Source organism: Eulemur rufifrons, chromosome 8 (assembly GCF_041146395.1).
Source record: "Eulemur rufifrons isolate Redbay chromosome 8, OSU_ERuf_1, whole genome shotgun sequence".
NCBI classification, from domain to species: domain Eukaryota; kingdom Metazoa; phylum Chordata; class Mammalia; order Primates; family Lemuridae; genus Eulemur; species Eulemur rufifrons.
Genome location: NC_090990.1, coordinates 33,991,078 through 34,013,932, shown reverse-complemented (window position 1 = coordinate 34,013,932; position 22,855 = coordinate 33,991,078). Strand labels below are relative to the sequence as shown.

The 22,855-nt window shown below is 43.3% G+C and overlaps 1 protein-coding gene across 4 annotated transcripts in view; it reads left to right on the top strand.

The window, feature by feature from the left end:
* Positions 1 to 9,596, top strand: part of ATPAF1 (ATP synthase mitochondrial F1 complex assembly factor 1) — a 30,347-nt gene extending 20,751 nt beyond the window's left edge. For 3 of the 4 annotated variants that reach the window (XM_069479936.1, XM_069479935.1, XM_069479938.1), the window contains 2 exons: positions 1,418 to 1,525; positions 8,685 to 9,596. In XM_069479936.1, coding sequence (XP_069336037.1) covers positions 1,418 to 1,525; positions 8,685 to 8,879 — 303 coding nt within the window. In that variant the 3' untranslated portion in view covers positions 8,880 to 9,596. The remainder of the gene's footprint in view (positions 1 to 1,417; positions 1,526 to 8,684) is intronic. The other variant, XM_069479937.1, reaches the window with a different exon arrangement.
* The last annotated feature ends 13,259 nt before the right edge of the window (positions 9,597 to 22,855 follow it).

The window sequence follows — 22,855 nt, the reverse complement described above, 5'->3', positions numbered from 1 at the left end:
TTATTCCCAAATATTAGATTTACAAGTTAGATTCAAAGTATTTGAAACTTTTAAAATAAAAGTCTGTATTTTAAATCAGATCATAACTAGGATTGACATTCTCTATTTAGAGGCCAAATCTGACAAAAATAAGCATCTATTATATTGGCTTTGAAGTTGGGTTACAAGAGGGTACAAAATAGAATGAGGGAGTGTTATTTTGTAATTCATCCAACAATCATTTATTGTGTACATACTATAGTAACCAACATTTGACATACTTATTAATACTATATGCCAGATGTTTTATATACATTGTGTCATTTAATCCTTATACATATGCCGTGAGATAGTTACTGCTATTATTTTCTATTTAATCCTTGCACATATGCCATGAAATAGTTACTGTTATTATTTTCTATTTCTGTTCACTGCTAATAAGTGATAGGGCCACATTTGAGTCCAAGTTATCTGACTCCAACATCTATGAACTTAATCATTATGCCATTGTCTTGGGAACTGTGTTAAGACCTGGATGGAGATCTATGAGACCAGGTCCCTGCCCTGATGAAGCTTATACCCAAGTGTAGGAAAAAGATCCAGAAATGTAATTACAATCAAAATGATTGTAAAATTGTAAAATATAAGAATTATGATCAAAACAATCAGTATAATATTAGAAATATGTTCAATAGTACTGAAGTATTAAGAGTACACTAGTAATAGTTAGGTATTGATAATTAAAATGACTCTTGCTGAAATGTTAAAAATGAAGCCCAGAGATCTTTCTTTGAATGTATTTGTTTCCTTCTACACTATATAGGGGCTTTAGCTTTGATCCCATACTCTCTTCCTAATCTAGACTTGAAGTCTAGTAGCCACTGCCCTGACCATTCTTCATAAAATTATGATGTTTCCGTACTTATTCTCCCCATCACCCCCCACCTAGTTTATGTTTTAATACTGCACATTACAAATCTAGCCCACGTGCAAACCCTTCAGCTCTTGCTACAGCTTAAAAGAGCTCAGTCTTCAGAGCCAGCCAAAGGGAGTAGATTTCAGCTGTGAAATGTGCTAGTCCATAAAAGTGGCAATTATGTAGGCACATTGCTTTCTTTAGAACTTGATTTGGTAGCTGCTTGTGCCATTTTGTTTTTAAATGTATGGCCACAATGAAGGATTCACTGCCTACTGTAAACATTTTCTGGGAAAAAAGCCAAATCTTTTCCAGCTGAAGACACAAATAACTCTGTGCAAACTGTCAGTTTCACTGTGCCTTTTCAGGCCTGACCTTGCCCCCCCATACCAGTCTTCCAACTCACTGGCCACCCAAGGGACTCCTAAGAGCCAGAATTTCCTCCAGACTCTCTATTGCTTTGAAATTGCAATCTGTTGTGATGGTACCTTATTGAACCTTGATAAGTGTTCCTTCTTGCAGACCCGAGGGGAAGCTGCAGCCAGCCAGCTGATTTTATATCACTACCCTGAATTTAAGGAAGAAAAGGGCATAGTGCTGATGACAGCAGAAATGGATTCCACATTTCTGGTAAGAATTCACTTTACCTAATGGCCTTGAAGGTATTACTCCTCTGCCAAATCTTATGAGAGGTAAAATTCCAGAGAGCTATGTGTACCTTGTTTCTTACTTAAAGTCGACAATAATTTTGTCTTGTTCAAGCTCTTTCAAGTTGAATTTAATATAGACCCTCAATCATTTATTTACAATTCTGAAATCCACGGGCTCTAAAAATAAATTTTTTCATAATCATTTTGTCACAAAACTTCACCTGCAGGCGAGCATGGCGGCTTATGTGTGTAATCCCAGCACTTTGGGAGACCGAGGCAGGGGGATCACTTTTGGCCAGGAGTTCAAGACCAGCCTGAGCAATATAGTGAGACCCCCATCTCAAAAAACAAACAAACAAACAAAACCTTACCTAAACTTGGACTCATTTGGCAACTAAATCTTCACTTAAATTGATATGAGGACATTTATAGTCCTTATTAATCCCACTTGGTGTGGAATAGTATGCATTTTACTAGGGAAAGATTGATGTGTTTAATTATGAGGAGTTGTATAATACTCAGTTGTACAGTATCTGCACCTATTACCTTTCTAAAATTCAATAATTCTGAATCTAAGACACATCAGGCCCAAAGGGTTTTGGGTAAGAGAGTGTGGACAAGTAAATGACTTCTTAATTGTGGAGAAGAGTTCAAAGTCTAGGATAGTTCTCAATCTTTTATCTTCTTCCATACTATTCATATGTACAACACTGATCATACATAGACGTTGAAAGGGTGTGAAATTCATACACAGGGGGAAAAGAATTCTCACACAGTGATTAGGATATACAGAAGTACCAAGTTTGTGTATTTTCCCAAGGAAGAGAGAGAGAGAGAGAAAGAAAGAGGGAATGGCCACAGCACACAGAAAAATGAAGGAAATGCCTGGCAGCTGGGGAAAAGTTGCTTAGAGTTTTAAAAGGTAAAAATGGCTTTTTTTCTCTGCTTTAGTAGACTGATAACAGAAGTGGTGGTGAAGTTGTTTCAGATGTTCTTTATTTTCTCTCTGTGAGGCTGATTTTATCTGAGTCCTTGGAATCTGGTGCTGGCAAGAACTGAAGTGGGGAGTTTGCACCCTGCTACTCTCTGCTTAGGGCTCTTCGAGGCAATGAAAATGAAACTCTTAGAGATAACTAGTTAGGCCACAGGTGTTTAATTAAACAAACAGTAGTTGTGTTCTGAGTTTTCTCTTCAAAGGGGCAGTTATGTGTTGTGAATTTATTTCCTTTACTTTTTGTTAGATAGTTTATTTTCTTCTGTTAGGTTATTAGTAAGGCCACCGTTCAGTGGTTTCTTTTCCTCCTTTTCCCATTCTCAGATGAGAATCACTGGGATAGAGCATGGACCATAATGCCCATAGCTAATGATGTCTTTTGTGTTCTCTGTGCACATCTGGGTGCCAGAAGCAATTTATGATTACTGCACAACCTGTTTGTCTACTGCTTGCTCATTTCAGTCTCATTTATCTGGCAACAGTTAAGTTCAGGTTGCCCTCAAAGTAGTGGACACTTTAGAGCCTCTTCCCCCTAAGATTCTTCATTATAATGCCCACTTATTTTTTTCTCTCTCTCTTACCAGCTGCTTAGGGGGAAGGAAAAAGTGATGTCATTCAGCTAGTATCTCCAGTAACAGTAGGCCCCACGCCTAGGACACAGTAGGGACTCTACTTCCCTATCTATTATTCTTGAAACTATGAAGTCCCATTTCTCCCATTCTTTTTGCCACTTAACCCCCTCCATTCATCACATTCAACTGGAAGTTACCCAACTTTCTGTCAAAAAAAATAGAGTTGCCATTAACTGAAATAGGCAAGATTGGAGGAATAGATTTGGGAGGAAAATCAGGAGCTCACTTTTGGATATGTTAATTCTGAGATGCCTATTATATATCCAAGTAGTAGGCACTTAGATATAGCCTGGAGTTCAGGGGAGAGGTCCAGACTGGAGATATAAATATGGGTATTGCCAGCACACAGATTGTATTTTAAACCAAGGGACTAAATGAAGTCACCAAGGCAGTGAGTAAAGACAGAGAAGAGGTCTGAGAACTGAATCCTAGAGAGATGAAGCAACATCAATAAAGAAGATTAAGAAGGAATGGTCAGGTAGGAGGAAAATTAAGATGGTAGAATGCTCTGGAAGCTAAGATAAAATGTTTCAAGGAATAGGAACTGCCCAACTGGCCAAATCTCGCTTGTAGGGAAAATGAGATGCTAACTGGGAATTTACTAGATTTCACAAACATGAAAGTCACTGGAAACCTTTATAAGAGCAATTTCAAAGAAGTGATTCAGTAAAAGTGTGATTGGAGTAGATTTAAGACAGAATGGGAAGAGAAATTAAGAAGAATAAGCATAGAAACTCAAGAGACATTTCTGTAAGAGGAAGAAAGAATGGGGCATTAGCTGGAGAGAGAGAAGTGGAACCAAGGGTATCTTTTGTTTTAAATATGGAAGAAATAACATCATATTTGTATGCTGATGGAAAGATCCAGTAGAGATGAAAATATTGATAATACAGGAGAAAGAGGAAGGAAGTGGCAAGTCTGGGAATAATGGATTGATCTTTGCGAGGAGTACAGTAATAGGAGGGAAACATAGTATAAGGACACAGATACAGTTGAATAGATAGAGGTACTGACAGGTTGTAGAAGTTCTCTCCAGATTGCTTAGTGAAAAGAAAGAAAGGTCATTAGCTGAAACCAAGGATAGAAAAATGTTGGACATTTGAGTCAAAAAGAGGAAGTATAAAATTGTTGTCTAGGACAAAGTTCAGCAAACTATAGCCTGTGGGCCAAATCCAACCCACTGCCTGTTTTTATAAGGCCTATGAGTTAAGAATATTTTCTACATCTTTAAGTGGTTGGGCAGGGGTGCAGGGGAGAAGCTTAAAGAAAAATAGTATTTCATGACATGTAAAAGTATGTGAAATTCAAATTTCAGTGTCTATAAGTAAACTTTTATTGGAACACAGCCATGCTTATTTACTCGCATATTATTTATGGCTGCTTTTGCTCTGCAACAGAAAGTTGAGTAGTTACGAGAGAGACTGTATGGCTCAGAGAGCCTAAAATACTTACCGTCTGTTCCTTTATAGAAAGTTCATGCCAACCCATGGTCTGGGGGAATGGAAGAGAGAATGGGTGTGCAGGTACAGGCACAGAGAGAGGAGGCTGAGAGCTGGATTTAACTAGCATTGTGTTTAGCCAAGTGGTATAGTGAAATAATTGAGAAGCCAGGAAGGTGAATTCAAAGGAATGATTAACTGACCATGGAGTGGAAGCTGGGTAGATAGGAAAGTGAAAATATAAGGGAGATTAGGGACAGTAAGAACTGAGAGTCCCAGTGAAGTTGAGGTTGAAGGATTGCTGGAGTTGGGGATAAGCTAGAAGGATAGAAAATAATAGATGAACTGTAGATGTTTCAAATTGAAATTTGGAGGAGATATAGTTGCTGATAATTACAAAGTTTGATTTGACCACAGGAGTAACAATATAGAGATTGTACTGTATTTTCTGGTCTTTAGCAAAGCACAGCATCTAACTATATTAAAAGTGGATCCTAGAGATCAGAGGAATCCCATTCCAGTGTTTTGCCATTTTTGCCACCTCATTCTGGTGGTTTCAAACTGCTACACAGTTACCATCATCATTAAAATTTGCTTCTTGGCCTTATAACATTTGACAGCATACCAGACAACATACATGTGCCTCATATAAATCAACTTGACTTTGAGGGTCCAATTAGAACAAGTGTAAAACTAGACATGTTAGAATTTATTATAGAGGTACATGATTTGGAGAAGAAACCTAACAATGTAGTATGAATGTGTGATCCCCTGCATACTCAGGCATGAAACATGCTCTTTCGGCATAGTATTTAAACAGCTATCGTATAGCATTAACCTCAAATGAATAGAAATATATGGAAACTAGAGGTTTCTTCTGAACTAACTTTATTGCTGAAAAGTTAGTAGAATATTCAAAAACATAACCTTGTTTGGCTCCACGTCTGTGTCAATAGATGATTTTATGGAAATGCAGTAAGTACTAGGATGGAGACATGCAGAGGGTCCTGGGGGATGGGTGGCGTCCCTGGCCCACAGGGAGTAAGAAGGCTTCCTGGAGATGATACCTGGGCTGAGCCTTTTCAGCAGGAGTTTAGCCAGACAAAGGAAGGAGGGCAGGGTGGGGGAAAGTCCCAGACAGAAGGAATAGCATTAAGTAAATGCTAACAGGCATAAAATGACTTGGGGTATTGCAAACAGTTTGATATCACTGGTATATAAAAAAAAAAAAGGAGATTTGGTGGGTTGTGTCTAGAGGTTTGGCTTTATACTGAGGGCATGAAAGAGTCATTAAAAGGCTTGAACAAGGAGTAATCCGTAAACAGTTGAGTTTTAAGACTATTAATCTTAATTATTTGCTTTCTAAACATTGTGTAGGTCAAGTCTGGTCAGTATGATCATTTAGAAAACAGTTGCCATAGTATGGGCAAGAGGTGGTAAAGACCTGAACTAGAGTAGTGGCAGTACAGATGGAGGAGAGAGAATGACCGCAGAAAAATGTAGGGATAAAGTGGGCAGGACCCGGTATATTGATTGTAGATGTGAAGGTTAAAAGAGACGGAGAAGTCACATTTGTTAAAATACCTCTTTATTGGGCAACACAGGGTGTTAGTATGTTTATCTTCTTGGGTCTTGGAAAGGGAGGAGATGACTGCTTCATGTTAAGAGTCAAGAGAACAAAAGGCCAGGAGGAAAGGAGGCCTTTCCATAACCCTCCACGAGAGACAGACAGATACACATCTCTCCCATCTCTCTCTGTGTCTTACTCCTTACCCACTATACTAGTGGTCTTCAAACTTTGTTTTAAAGTGGTAGGAAGAACTCTTTATCTAAACAAAATCTTATTAAGTAAAAGCCCAGGGTGTAACAGCTAAAACAAACGTGAAGAGACCTAAAGCACTTCCACAGAGCCCCTAGGACTCTGCAGAATAGTTTGAACAGCACTGTTCTAGAATGCACACAGCTCAACTTACCCCCCTCAAGCTTCAAATAAAAGTTGATGTCAGAGGTCCTACAGCTCAGGAGCTAAGCAAGTGGTGGTATCCTCCTCAGATTATGGCAGTGCACTTCCTTTAGAAACGGTTTGCTCTTGGCCTGGCACGGTGGCTCAGGCCTGTAATCCTAGCACTCTGAGAGGCCGAGCCAGGAGGATCACTTGAGGTCGGGAGTTCAAGAAATGGTTTGCTCTTGAGGCATGTGTGAGTTTAAGAAAAATAAAATTGACTAAGTATAGTTATCAATCTGGATCAATCTTAATTCTCTTACCCCTCCAGAAACGGTAGCAGGGTGAAGTGGAGGGAGTACCAGCTTGAAATTCTAGAGGTCTGGTCCTGGCTCTGACCTTGGGCCTGTCCTTGAATCTCATCTGCCTTGGTTTCCTGGCCTATTAAATGAGACTAGGTGATCTCTGAGGCCCCTTCCAGCTTTAAAATTCTATTAATTTGAAGTAGCCAGCTTTTTGGGAAAAGGCTTTTGATTAAAGATGCAGTCTCAGATTAGTGCCTCCTTGTGAGCAATGACCTGGAAAGTCCCATGGAAGGAACAGAGGTGAAGCACAGCCTATGGTATTTGTAAACTCGTCTTCATCACTCTGCAGCTAGACATAGCACGCTTTTGACAGTCAGCTTTTAGTAGGAATTTTCCATTACCTTTTGGAGTTTGATTATGGACAAATGAACATGCTGATAATGGATAAGTGCCTATGACTAACTAGAATCACAGAATGTATATGAAGCAAAAGTAAGTTGTTTGAGGTAATTCTTTGGTAAGCTTTTGAGAATGTAGCCTATGTCCTAATACCTCACCTTCCACCTTTGTCATATAGGGTGGTCTGCTCACCATTTCCTATTACTGAGCTTTAGAGAATGTGGCCCCTTCTCTTCCCTGGGGCTTTGCTGGTATGTTACTTATAAATGCATAACAAATTACTCCAAAAGTTAGTGGCTTAAAACAACAAACATTAATTACCTCATAGTTTCTGTGGGTCAGGAATTCAGGAGCAGCTTAGCTGAGTGGTTCTGGCTGAGAGTCTCATGATACTACTGTTAATATGTTGGATGGTGCTACATTTATCTGAAGGTTGACAGGCTTGAGAATCCACTTCCCGCCCCACTCACATGGCTGTTGGCAGAGGTTTCATGTCCTCACCATGTTGGCTTCTCCATAGGCTGCTTGGACGTTCTCATGACATGGAAACTAACTTTCCCCAAAGCAAGACAGAAGCTACAATCTTTTATGGCTTAACAGCAGAAGCCATTATCTATCATTTTGTCATAGGCTATTTTTTTTTAAGAGATGAGGTTTTGCTATATTGTCCAGGCTGGCCTTGAACTTCTGCACTGAAGCAATCTTCCACCTCAGCCTCTAGAACAGCTGGGACTTCAGGCTCGTGCCGCCATGCCCAGCAATTTTGTCATAGTCTATTTGTTAGAAGTCAGTCTCTGAGTACAGCCCTCACTTAAGGAAAGGGATATTAGGCTCGACCGAAGAAACGAAAAGTATTATAAAATTTGTGGACAAATTTTAAAACTATCACAGCTGGCTCTGGCACTACTTTTCTTACTGCAGTGGTATCAGTAACAGGTTTTATTCAAGTATATGTCTGGTTAGTCAAGAACTTAGTACCTCACTCACAAACTGGTTCTTGGAACTGGGTAACTATTGCTCTGTTTTTTTCCCCTTGAGATATTTTTAACAGTTATTAAGGAACTGAATGGAGAGGGAAATTATGAACATGTGCATTAATTTATTCAGCAAACATTTACCAGTTGTCATTATGTGCGGGGATACAAAACAAGCTATGGTTTTATATCTTTGAGGAATTTGCACTAGGGAAGGTAGACAAAAAAGAAAAAGAAGAAAAAAAGGACAGTAGTGTGATAAATACCATGATGGTGGTAAGTATAGGGTGATTTGGTTACTTAGAGAAGGGGTACCTAACCAAGACTGGGGAGGTCAGGGAAATGTTCTAGAAGCAGTGACTGTTGGGTGAGGGTCCCCACCCCCACAGAACTCAGACACAAAGCGTTGTGGCCGTGTGCAGGGAAGGCCCTCATTATTCTTTTTACTTTACAGAACGTTGCAGAGGCGCAGTGCATCGCCAACCAAGTTCAGCTCTTCTATGCCACTGATAGGAAGGAGACCTACGGGTTAGTGGAGACCTTTAACCTCAGACCAAATGAGTTCAAATATATGTCTGTCATCGCTGAATTGGAGCAAAGTGGAATTGGAGCAGAACTGAAATGTGCCCAGAACCAAGATAAGACTTAGAGCTATAATGATTGGCCCTTCACCAAGTCAGCTCAGCCCTGGATAGTCTAGAGCCCACCTACCCCTCAAGGACTCACAGAGCTCAGCATCTGTAATGAGCAGTCTATAATGAGCTGCACTGTGTGCTTATTGCAAAAAGTAATTGTGGAGATGAGCCCTATTACTTGATATTCAGGAATGAAGATACCCAAACATTCTGATAACTATCTCAGCATACTTGAGGTTTCCTTTTAAGTGCTTGAGGTTATAACAAGAGACAGCCAAGGATCCATAGGACAGATGACTTTGTATAGTGCAACAGTGTAGTTGCATTCTGGCCATTTTGACCTCATAGCTCACAAATGATCATTTTGTCATCTTTATGATCTTGCGACAGGATAATAAGCTTGAAGACTTGCTATGGTTAGATATGGGCTTTATATATGCTTCCCATGCTCCAGTCAGCTGGCCAAAGGCATAACCCGGATATCTTGTTTAGGTTCTAGAACAACCAGATATTCCCATCTGGATAAAGACTTCATCTAGATGCCTTTAATGGAGCTGGTTTGGGGTATCAGCAAATTTCAAGTATAGTTAGATAAACAGGTATAGTGCCTGCATATTATTAAACCATAGTTTGTGGCACCTGCTTCTCTAACTGCTTGTTAGAAGTTGTGTGTTTGATGGGGTGAATCAGTGCAGTGTAAGTAAACCAAAACACTTTTATAAAGAGAAGATCAATCCAGATTTGCATGTTTTTTTTAAAACAACTCTAAACGTTATATAAAAAAGTAGGTGGAAGCAAACATTCCCAGATTGGGTGTAGGGGAAATGTAGCAATAAAAAAAAAATAGTCTGGCTTACAATCTTTGTTACACAAAATAATGAAATTTAAGCTATGTGCTATCCATAGTGTCAGCTATATGGCCTGATTTTATCAAAACTCATCTTGGGACTCAGCAGTTGCTGGGAATACCAGAAATAACATTATTCTCCAGTAGTGGAAACCCATTTTTTGTTTGTAGTGTTGCTGTTGTGGCTTCAAGCTCAGTGATAGAAGAGGATGGTGTTTACACACCAGCCTTCTGAATCCGAGGCCCCAAGTGCCCCTCAGTATTGTTGTCGACTGCCTTTACTATGCCTTTCCTTTATTGATCTGACATGTTCCACTTTGTCTGCTGCTCCTGCCTAAGATCTGGTTGGATGACACTGAATGTGGTGAACGGGAATTTAGGTGGTATTTACAGTTTGTGTGTGTGGCTGGGGCCTGTCCTCAAGCTATTTAAATAGAATTGGGCTTCCCATTATTTTCTGAGCTGTGTCTATTTTGTTCTACCGATGTGTCTGTGTGGAGAGAGAGACAGATAGTGTTTGTTTAACCTGAAGAAGCTGCTACCCTTTCACAATTTCTCTAGAGGTTGAGCTTTTCCCTAATGCAAATTCTAGACCTGCCTCTGGTCCTGACAGTTCTATTTTGAGAAACTTGAGTCTCATCAGCCCTGCAATTTTCCTTAAATGCCCTCTGACCTGGATGTTTTGAGTTCCAGGAATCTTTGACCTCAGGTAGGGTTGCTTTCATGGTTATCCAGTTATATTTGCTTTTCCCTCCAGATGGGCCCAGTTCTTAGCCATAGTACATTTTCATAACGCCTCCATCAGAGGGTAAGAAAGAGATGGAAACACAAGTAAGAAATGGCTGCTCATTTTATCATTCCTCCTGGCTTTGCCCTCAATCCCCACTTGCCAAGGATATATCCATGGATAATTACATTGGACGTAACCAAAGTACCGTCTGACTGCTCTTTTTATTTATTTACCAAGACGGATCTGGTGAATAACTAAAAGAAAAACGTAACATTTAATCAGTAAATTTGTCCCTTGGTGCCAGCACGGTGTTATAGAAAGTGGACAGACTTCAGAGGTAAGTGAGCGTGGGTTCAGATGTCAGTGTTGCTATTCATTAGCTCTATAATGTTGAACAAATTATTTAAACTCTCTAATTCTGTTTTTTTCGTCTGTAAAATGGGGATGCTAATATCTACCTCATAGGATTATTGTGAGAATAAATTAACTTATATATAGACTACTGTAGAACTTAATAGATGTCAACTCCTTTCCTTTTCTCTACTTCCCCTGCCCCTCATTAAAGACTAACACAGATTAACATTTCAGGTGTGCAGATCATGCTTCATTCCAGTTAAAAGAACAAACCTTATCTTTAAGATGCAGTAGAATCACCCAGAGCACTTTAAAATGCAGACTCCCCAGCTGAAAACCCCCTCACAACCTGCTGAATCAGATATGTGCAGAGGGGGATGGGAATCTATACTTCAGTATGTGCTCCACGTGGTACCAATAGAGGTAATCAGCAGCCGCACTCTGGGAACCATTGCCTTATTTGTTCTTTACAAAAATGTACAACAGCCAGGTCTTTTCTTTCCTGTGGACACTAACCATAGGATTTAGGTTCCTCTGCTCTTTGTCTCCTGTAGTGGTCCCCTTTGTATACTCTAATTACCTTCTATTTATTTATTCTTGTGTCTATTTTTCCCCTATTAGACTGTGAGCTCCTTGAGGGCCAGGATTTATCTCTATTCCCAGTGCCAAGGACATGGCCTGGACCATAGAAAATAGCTGTTTGTTGAATAAATAAACGACATGGATTTTAGCCAAAACATTATCTTGTGTATGTGCCTATATTTAAAGACTCGATTTAAGAGAATCTCTTAACACACATAGATTGAGAAATTGCTGAGTAGGGATATTTACAAACCAAGATACCAAGTTACACAGAGTCTTTGTGTCTTGCCTGGTCCACGGCATTACCTCAGTGGGCCGTCTACTCAGTGCACTTTAACACTTGTTCATAGAGCACCTGTTCTGCAGCCGCTGTGTTAAGTGCTAGACACAGGAAAATGAGTAGGGTCTGGTCCCTGCTCGCAAGCTCTGTTTCAGCCACTGCCTCTTTCCCTCTTGCCTCTGATTCTGTGCTTCACACCTATACCTGCTCATGGTTCACCTTGTCTTGCTCTCAGGATGTTCATACTCGTACTTCTTTCTTCTCTAACCAGTTTGAAAGCTGGAACCGCATGTTCTGTTTATTGCATTCTCCACAATACTAACCTTTTGTTCAGTCTCGGAGAAGAGGTACTAATGCCCACTCCCCCAGTTATTTGATTTAACATTGATTCAGCATTCGTTCATATTTATTGAGCACCTATGATATGCCAAGCACTATTCCAGAAAACTGGGGAATACAGCAATGAACAGGACAAATAAGGCCCCTGTTCTCATGTAGCTTATATTCCTGTGGAGAAGACAAATGAGTAAGCCAATAAAACTTTAACTTAGAAAAAAGCTTATCGAATGAGGATATAAAGAAAGAAAATATTTTTGTACAGCTGAACAATGTGTTTGTTTTAAGCTGTGTTATAGGAGTTGAAAATTTAAAAACAATTAAAAAGTATATAAAGTAAAAAAGTTACAATAAGCTAAGGTTAATTTATTATTGAAGAAAGAAAAATATTTTTTATCAATTTAGTGTAGCCTAAGTATATAGTTTATAAAGTCTACAGTAGTGTACCATAATGTGCTGGGCCCTCACAGTCACACTACTCACTGACTCACCCAGAGGAACGTCCAGTTTTTCCTGCAAGCTCCATTCATGGTAAGTGCCCTATATAGGTATATCATTTTTATCTTTTATATCATATTTTTACTGTTCTTTGTTTAAATATGTTTTGATACATAAATACTTACTATTGTGTAATGATTGCCTACAGTATTCAGCACAGGAACATGCTGCACAGGTTTGTAGCCTAGCAGCAACAGGCTATAGCATATAGTCTAGGAGTGTAGTACGCTACACCAGCAGTCCCCAACCTCTTTGGCACCAGGGACCGGTTTCATGGAAGACAATTTTTCCAAGGTGGGACATGGGGGTGCAGAGCTCAGGCTGTGACGTGAGTGATGGGAAGTGTCTGTAAATACAGATTACAGACGAAGCTTCACTCGCTCCCCTCCTGCTGTGCAGCACCGCCCGCCCTCCCCCTCCAAGTTCCTAAATTTCATAGAAGACAATTTTTCCATGGACTGGGGTTTGGGGGTGATGGGAGCAGTGGAGCTATGTGGCCTAGTCCCTAACAGGCGCGGACTGGTACTGGTCCACGGCCCTGGGGCTTGGGGACCGCAGGGCTATACCATCTAGATTTGTGTAAGTACACCCTGTGATGTTTGCACAACGATGAAGTCACCCAATGATGCATTTCTCAGTGTATTCCCCATTGTTAAGCAACACACAACTATATACACATTAACAATAACCACTAACATTTAATGCAGGCTTACCATGTGCCAAGCACTGTGCCCTTTGCATGGATTATCTCAATCCTACTACCAAGCCTATAAGGTCGGCAGGAACCTGCTTGTGGGTGACATGGGCTACTGCTCTCCTTATACCCTCCTGCCCTCTCCCAGCTCCAGCTCAGAAAAGAGGGCAAACTTCCAGTGAGCTGTAACCCCAGCTCCAGCAGTGAACTCAGGTCTTAAGAAGTCATGAATGGCTGTGGAATCAGCCCCGAGAAACATGCCTACCAATTTTCCTGCTGGTAACTAAAGAACAAAATGCAGGTATTTTACATCTCTGATTCCTCCAGACCATTTTGAAAGACATCATGTTCTAACTAGGGAGGACTTCTTTTGTGCTCTGTGGTTAATTCTGAATAGAGCACTTTGGTCTTGTCAGTTCTCCTCATGTGGCATGTTAGTGGCAGCATCTTTATCCCTGTTCTGCTAAAGGAGAGATTTGGGTCACAGAAAGGGAAGGGATGACTTGAAGGTTGCTGCCTGCATCAGGAGGCGAGCCAAGACTAGGAGGCGACTGTCCACACTCCAGACTTAATGAGATCATTTGTAATGTCCACTGAGCAGGCTTATTCCTCACATTGACTTGAACAGGGCTACTTCTGAGCTTATGAATCATCCCAGGTTCCCCAGAATGTTCAAAACAAAGTCCCTTTGTATCAGTTCACAAGAGCTTCAGGATCCAGTGCCTGGTGACCAGGCTCATCTTGTGCTAGGCCCCCATCCACTCCTTTAGCCCCAGCCATTCTGGATGGCTGGCAGTTCCCCCAAACACCGTGTTCTCCCTACCTCTGTTCTGCTCTTTTCAAACACATTTGCCTGATTCAAATGCCCCTTCCCTCTTCATCAGGTTAATCCTTATTTGTCTTTCAAAGCTCCACTGAAGCATCTCTACCAGAAGTTCTCTGAGACCTACTTGTCTCTACTCTGCCCCCTACCTGGGTCATGTGCTCCTCTGTGCTTCCGCAGCATTTTGCACTCAAGCCTTTGCAAGACCGTCCCCCCACTAAATTGGAAACCCCTTGGTGGCAGGGATCATATCTTTGTGGGCATTGTATTGCCAGTGTGCAGCATGAAGCCTGGCAGAGGGAGGTAAGATGCCTTGTGGATGCTGAATAAATTCCTCTTTGGTGACCACTACACTCAGACACCATCGCCTACAAGCATCCTTTGCACGATGAGATCCAGCCTTGGTAAACACATTGTGGTTGTGTCCCAGTCCCAGGCTGCAGCCATTTTGCTTGCTCTTATTGCAGGGGCTACATGTGGGAAACTAAGCAAAGGGGCCATCAGAGAAAGCAGCCATGTCCAGGGTTTGCGAGCAGAAAGAACTGAGAGGCAGTGAATGAACTTTTGGAACAAAACAAATATTTTAAAGTACCAGTCCAGCACATTCAAGCTCTTGTTTTGGCTTACCAAGCCTTAACATTAAAAAAGACCTTACTATCCAGTCACTAGTTTTCAAACTATGCTTCAAGAAATCCCAGACATCCCTTAGAGATGCGGACCTTGAGAGTCTGGTCCTTACCCCAACCCAACTAGAGGATTAGTGTTTTATTTGCCAGGCTTTGCATAAGCCGTCATTTGAAGAAATAGTTCCCAAGAAAGATTGAAAAAACCCTGGTCTAGTCTAATCTCCTACTCACCATAGTAGCTGTCTCTACAGCATCCCCAAGCCATTGGGCAACTGTTTGAAAACTTCCCAGGGACTAGGAGATCTCTACCCTGCTAACTGACCTGTACCATGCTGAGACAGCTCTGAGTGATAGCAAGTTCTTCCCCACCCCCAGCTGAAATCTAGCTTTCTCTCACTATCCTCTACCCACTACTTCACTACCCTGGGCTTCCTTCTGCCTGCCATAAATGGAGCCTCCCCAAAAAGCCCTCACTTTAATACTTAATAGCCTTTCCTATTGATATGTGAATATAGCTCTCAAGTTGCTTTGGTATCTTTTCACCAGATTAAGCAAACTTCTGTCTTTCCTTTTATGACCCAAAACTCCAGCCCCTCACTGTCTGGCTCAACTGCTTCTCACTTGTTTCTGGTCAGACACTAGCTCATCAGTGTCTACTTCACAGTTGAGGCCTAGAGTTAAGCCCAAGATGGCCTTGTGGGGTTACCAGAGCGGATTCGTGGTGACAGTATCTTGAGAATTGGCATGGCCCACGTAGAAGTCATTTCCCCACCCTCATCCCCACTGCCACCCTCTCCTGTCTTCTCATGATCTGTTGTCAAAAATTGATTTTCCTGCCTGGAACTTTAACTTTTGGGCCTCTACACATATCCCCATTCATCTGGTTGGTTTCAATCCAGTGTTCCCATCACATCTTGACTTGAATCTATTGCTCAGAACCTCTGTCCCTCCCAACAAATGTGGAATTCACTTTTCCTTGGTCCTCTTCTACATCTGCCATGGCAGTAGTCATAGGTAAGTGATGTCCTCTAAAGCTCTTTATTTACCCAAAAAAAGTCCTTGCCATACTTTGAAACATCACTACTGAGTCATGCTTGATTTTGGTCCACTGTGATCCCACACCACTTTGGTTGTTGCTGTTGGTCGTACATTCATGATTTGACAGGAATCCCCACCCTGCAGTCTCATTTTTTAACCCACATTCATTCTCCCATTTTGGCCATACCTCTGGTCAGATAGGAAGTAGCAGACAGATCTTAACATTTTGACACTAATTTTGCAGGCAGGGGGAGAAGGAGCAGGTGTTTTACTGAGTCTCACCGGTGTATGACTCCCAGCAGACTCTCTGAGATGTTTGATTCCACTGCCTAGGTTTCTTTCATTTGATCGTTGCGACAATACTATAAGGGTAATATTCCCATTTCACAGATGAAGACACTGGTGAGACAGCATCATAGATGTTAAGAGTCAGGTCTAAATTAGAATCCCAGCTCTGCCTTTTATTAATTGTCTAACCTTGAACAATTTACTCAATCTCTCTGAGCCATTGTATTCCCATCTGTAAATTAAGTAATAGTCCTATTTCAAGAGTTAAGAAAGGATTAATGATGTAGTATATGTAGAGTACTTAGCATTATGCTTCACACATAATAAAATGCAAAAAAGTAGCTGTTAGATTAAGTACTTTACCTTTTCAAGGTACATATCTATACAGAGGAGGTGGAACCTTCTGTTTCTGGAACAAATCTAGAACATAGACCTTCTACTTCTAGAACATGTTTCTTTTGTGCTATTTTTCTGCACTGTGTTGCCATTTTCAGAAATTCTCTTCCAGGAATTTACAGAAGCTTGAGCAGTAGTAATCATACCAGACCAGGGGACAAGCATTTGGGAGTCTCAAGGCTAGATTCATAGGGCTTTGCATAAGCTGTCATTTGAAGAAACAATTCCCAAGAAAGCTGGAGGGTAGGAGCAGGGAAGGGAAGGCTGGGTTAATTGTAGACCAGATCACACAGATTGGAGTAAGTTCCATTTATCAATCACCAATCAGCAGCTGGCTGGACCCAGGGCATACATCTAGCATAGGGTTGGGGGTAAGATGCAGGCAGGTAGGCAGACGTGGGGCCTGGGAGCTAACATCTGGATTAGGAGCAAGGTAACACCTGGAGTTCTGGGCCAAGGCGCAGGCCTGTCTGATTATTTGTAGATGGCTTATCTGAGACAAAATCATTCCTGGTTACAGACCTCTACTTAATTCCTTGTCAACTCATTAGACAACTGTTCACAGCTTAAAGAGACTAAATCCATCTAATCTTGTCATTTTCTCACCTGGCTGGACATCAGAAACACCTGAAGAACTTGTCAAACCTGTCAATTCTTGGGCCCTACCACTGAGATGTGTATTCTATTGCCCTGGGGTGAGGCCTAGGAAACTATTTTTCTTTTCTTTTCTTTTTATAACTGTCCAAGTAATTCCACAGCTCAGCCTGATTTGGGATAAACCCCTGCAATAAATTAGTGATTTTACTTTTTCTTTTCCTACAGCTGAGTAAAAAAGCCCCAAATCAGGCTGGGTGCGGTGGCTCACACCTATAATTCTAGCACTCTGGGAGGCTGAGGTGGGAGGATCGCTTGAGCTCAGGAGTTCAAGACCAGCCCGAGCACAAGGGAGACCCCTTCTCTACTAAAAATAGAAAAAATTAGCCGGGTGTCATGGCATGTGCCTGTAGCCCCAGCTACTCGGGGGGCTGAGGCAGGAGAATTGCTTGAGCCCAAGAGTTTGAATTTGCAGTGAACTATGATGATGCCACTGTACTCTAGCCCGGTGTCAGACTAAGACCCTGTCTCAAAAAACAAATTAAAATTTAAAAATTTTTAAAAAAAGGCCCCAAACCAGGTGAAGCGACTTCCCCAAGGTCACATAGGGTGTTGGTAGCAGCATTCTTTCTCTCCTTTCCAAATTTTGTTTGCACTTTGATCCCAGGCAACTAACTGGAAAATATCTGGAAAAAACAAGGATTTTATTATTGTCTGCCTCTAGGGAATATTTCTGGGATGAGATTAGCTATTCCCAGCATGTCTTAGGCAAGGACCTCAATGGGGCATGAGAGGAAAGCAGAGACCTTCCCAGATGCTTGGAATTCAGATGTTTTCCTTGTTTGATTTTGAGAGCTGAGAATTTCCTAGGTTCATGACCCCTGGAGCCAAATGCTGGATTATCTGTCGCACTGGATTATGTGTGCATGGCCCCTGCAGCTGCACAGAGAATTGTGTGTTGCCTGAGCAGGCTGAAGCTCTCCATCCATCCTGTGTGCGTCTGTTCTTGCCTGTGGTAGTGAGCAGAGGGGGATGATATATGGAGAGCCAGGCAGGCAGCAATGGGGGGGCAGGATTGATGGGAACTCAGCTACAGAGCTCAATTGGAAGACTCACACCCCATTGGAGCTGGGATTGATTGGCTGGAACTTTCTCGCCCTTCTCAGTTTGTCTCAGAGCCAGCAGGCTGCACTGTGTCCTCTGGGCGCCCCTGCAGAGAGAGGATTGCTCTCAAGGTCAGGAAAGCTCGGGGCCCTTAGTGGTAGTCTACCTCTGGCCCTCTTCTCAGAGGCAGGCAATCCCCCACTCTTGAAACCAAGTGACCCTCAGACAGCCTTCTGTTTCCTAAACCCCCTTCTCCTCTCTGTGCTTGGCCTCCTTCCTAGCTCCTTCTTTTTTACCCTTGGCTCACACTAATGACTTTCTGTCTGGGGTGCCATCTGTAGAATGTGTGCAATATGACTGGCCCCAGCCGATTTTGCAAGGGTATGAAAAAAAGTGAATGAGAGCTCTAAGGTGGTGTCAAGGTTACTAAGGATGGTCAATGTACCTAATGCTGTTAATTGCCTTAACGTGGTTCCAGGCACAAATGTCTATGTTATCATCTACTTTCCAGGGGGAACAGCTTTAGAAAGTGTCTGGCCCCCTTTCAAACTGATTTGTTTTCCTTTCTCTAATTTACTGAAGGGCCATATGAGATAGCTCTTAAACAGTATGTTTGCTAAGTGCTCAGGCAGTGTGGGGCAGAAGGGTGGGCCCTGAAAATGGAGTTGGGAGGCCCCACTCTGCCATCTCAGGCTGTGCTTCTTGACTAAGTCATTTCACCTTTTGGAGCCACTACTTAAATCCCACGGTTGTTGCAGGACTCAAAAATGACCAGAGTAGTAAAAATCACTTTTAAACCAGAAAATTCCTTACAACTGTCAATTGTTGCTACAAGGTCACGTAGGAGAAGATAAATAAAAACCCACTTTTAAGGGCTTCCAGTGCAAACGGGAAGACATGATCTCCATGGGCTTAAACAAGAAGCACATCTGCAAAGCACTGAGAACTTTTTGTGTCAATAGCTGTCCCCTGCAAGGTTGGTTCCAGGCAGCTGGTGTAATTCATGAAGACTTCCCGGAAAAGAAGAGCATACCCTTAGTTTACTTAGCCTTGGACAAAGCTGAGCTCCTACAGCTGCTGCTTGAAAAAGCCCCAAATGCACCGGATGACAAGCTGGATAACAACTGTGGGAAGTCACAGGCTGGACTTGTGTGGAATCCAGACTCCACGGGGCCCAGTGAGTCTCCACCAAGAAGCGGACCCCACCCACTGCCTGAATCGCTGCTTCCCGCTGCAGCGGATACAATTTTCCCATCTCCTGGAAATGCAGCCTAGATAGGACCCAGAGAGAACTGCAGGGGAGACATGTCCAATCGCCCAAACATGTCCAATGTCTCTCCGTGGTGGAACTGTCTTTCTTCCTTTCCTGCCCTCCACTTCTCTCTCTGAAGGGTTGCTGAGAGGAAGAAATGAGAATATGCATCTCCTGCACAGGGATATAAAAGGTTCACCAAATGGTTTTTATTACCATGATTTGTCACTGGGCTGACCCCTTTCTCTCCCTGTGCCTCAGTGTTCCCACGTACTTCAAGGAGATTAGACTAAGTGATATCCAAGGACCCTTCCCTTCTAAGAGCCAACCCCTCCCTTATCTGTTGCTGGCTAATGATCCTCTGTAGCCAGAGGGACACCTTAGCCCGTGGAAGTTCCTTAGAAGACTGAGGTCTTTGTCATCACCCACAAAGCAAGGAAAAGGTCTGCACTTGGCCTAAACACAGTGCCTGACACCTAGCGAGCTCTCAGTAAATCCTTATGGAAGGAATGAATAAAAGAATGAATGAATGAAAAAACATGAAAGAAGTGGATGTGCTGTTTCCACCCCACCGTAATAATTTTAATAATAATTTAAGTCATAATTTACTACCATTGTTACTGAAAGATGTCACCCCAGCCCTCTGGGACTATAAGGAACCCCCACCTACTGGCAACCCTGAGGCAGGTGTTACACTGAACACACCTGGAGAAAAGATGCCGTGGAGGAAAGAAGAAAGCACGTGGGCCCAGGGCAGTCTGAGGAGGCTTTCTGTAGAACAGCTTTGAACGGGGTGGGGGTGCTCCAGGAAGGCAGCTCCAGGGGCTGAACTTGAGGTACCACAGTGGCAGAGGAGGAGATAGGGTTGGACAGAACTTCCTGTGCAGCCTTTGGGGTGGGTTCCATGGAAGGCTGAGCCTGGAACACTGATAAAACCACCCCCCAACTCTCAGTCCACTCCTCGGGCATCCCTGGGCTGGGAACTAACACAAGTGGTTGGAGCACAGTGCCTACCAGGGCCATGCTGCCGGTGGGGTCTGGGGGCTATGAAATCCTCTTCAGGCACTTACGCACGCCAGGCTTCCACCCCAGCCTCCAGAGTCTCCTTCCCCAGATGGAAGACCCTAACCTGGAGAGGTGAGGGCAGTGCCTCCAACTCAAGGCGGGAAGCTGGGAGGGAGGAGGACCTTGGAGCAGAGAACACTGGAGTCTGAGGTTCCCAGAGGCAAGAGGATTCTCCTCTTCAGAGGGACTGAAACCCTCTGAAGCCTGTGTCACAGGGGGCTGGCCCCCTCTGCCTGCACCCCTCCCTCCTGAGAAGCGAGCACAGCCATTCAGGGCATGGTCAGACAGCTCTGATGTGCCGAGTGTCCCCACACATTGTCCTGGGTTTCTGCCCACTGCCCTCCAGGACCCTGGAACAAGCTCAATCCCTCTTCTACCAAACACTGCTGAGGGCTCGAAAGCAGCCGCTGGGACAGACTGGTCACAGCCTTCTGCTGTTAACGAGGGCTATCACATCTGATCCTCACAGCTCTTCTGTAGGGGCAGGTGTTTCTTTTTTAGAGAAGGGGCAATAGGCTCAGAGAGAATAAGTGCTTTGTCCAAGGTCACACAAAATTTTAGTATTTATGCTTGTCAACCTTGTTGTCCTCTGTCATATTCCCTTAAACTTTGTATTCTTCAAACTAAAGGACGTCTAACTCAATTCCTCTTACCGCCATGAGAGTGTCTGTGACTTTTTCCTCAATGGGCCAGGATATAGGATAAGATCCAGGAAGGGACATCTTGCCTCCTGGGCAGGGAGGAGCAGAAGCTGAAATAGAAACTCTTTCTTGGGAGAGAGGGAGGAGAGGGTGGGCTACAGTAGCTATCGGGCTATAGTAGCTGCCAGGTGCCTGGTGAGGTGAACTGAGGGTGCAGTAGCTCATTATGAGAAAGGGGTGTGGATGGGGGACCTTTCCTGGCATAGGAGGGGCTGGGGAGTCTCCACGGAGAGGCCACTCTGTATCAGTGGAGTCACTGGGTACAGGCCCAGCAAGGGAAGGGGCAGGAAGCTGGTTCTGATAAGGTACTTGGGATGGTACTTGGTATGGCTAGAAAGTGGTTTTGTGGTGTAGGTGTGGAAACTGAGGCCAAGAGGGGGGCAGGGGCTTTCCCAGAAACACACGGCAGAATAGTGGCAGAGACACCACCCTGCTGCCACTTGGAGCTCCCACTGGGGACGCATGTGCCCAGGCTGTGCAATAGAAAAAGGCACAGACTCTCCTAGGTCCTCACTGGCTCCCACCAGGCTTCAGAGATGGGCCTTGTTTGAGCCCCTCTGGAGCCTCTCGTCATACTCAGGATGCAGTGGCAGGGAACAGCGCCTGTCCTATGTAGGTATGCAGTGCTGTAAGGTCACAGCACGCCATCAGAGAGGGCAGGACTGACTCAAGATCACACAGCTAATACGTGGTAAACCATGACTTTGTTCTCCAAGGTCTGGGTCTTCTCATCCCCAGCAGAGCCTCGTGGAACAACCAGTCTCTCTAACCCAGACTGAAAGCAGCAGGAAGAGGTTATAGGTGTTTGAGGGATCTGGGCTCTCTGGTTTCCTCCAACCCTTCCCTTCCATCTGCCTTCCATCCCACAGACACCCAGGAACTCTGCAGATGAGCTGGAGACTTCTGAGGTTCCTTCAAAATGGATCATCTCTATTTCCCACAGTGTAAGAGTCTGTGCTTTTCACTTTTCACCAGACGAACTCCTGCCTGTCCTATAAAATCCAGCTCAGAGCTACAGAAAATGACCATGTAAAAAGCCACAGAGGAAGTCACATCAAATTCCAAAGAATCTTACAGACCATAATCTCTGACCACAATGCAATATAATTAGAAGTCAACAAGAAAAACAGAAAGCTCCCATAGGATGAGAAACTGAAAAACACTTCTAAATCATCCAAGAGTTAAAGAGAAAGTTCCAATGAAATTTATGAAATATTTAGAACTGAATGATAAGGAAAGCACAAGAAATTTCTAAGTCATTTCCTCTGTGAAGTCAGCCCTGACCTCACGTTTCTCCTCTAGATGACTCTCCACCCTCCATCCAGTTCTGTGACCCAGGAGGCTGGCCTCTGTGGGCTGTAGCAACAGGTTCCCTTGTCCTTGGCTTCTGGGAGGATTCGGCTAATGGGGAAACCTGGCCAGAGAGGGGAGGGAGGGAGAGATGGGAGGGCTTTTATATGCCCCCAGTCCTTCCCTGTATGACTGCTGTGGGCTGGGTCTTCCCCAGCCGGCCCACCTTAGGCCACAGCAGCCCCTTCCTCATGGCTCCCACCCTCACCACTCCCTCCCCACACTCCTTCAGCCTAGGGTTGACAGCCACCCACTGCTCTTGCTAGCCTTTTGGGGATACACTATCCATGTGGTTTTCCCATGCCCTGACTACACCTGTAAATAGGGCCTTCATTAAACTCTCTTCAAAATACCCAATTTGGGTGTTCCACATGTTCCACTCTTGGGAAGCCCATCAGTCAATAGACACATTCTCACTTCTGCATGATTGAG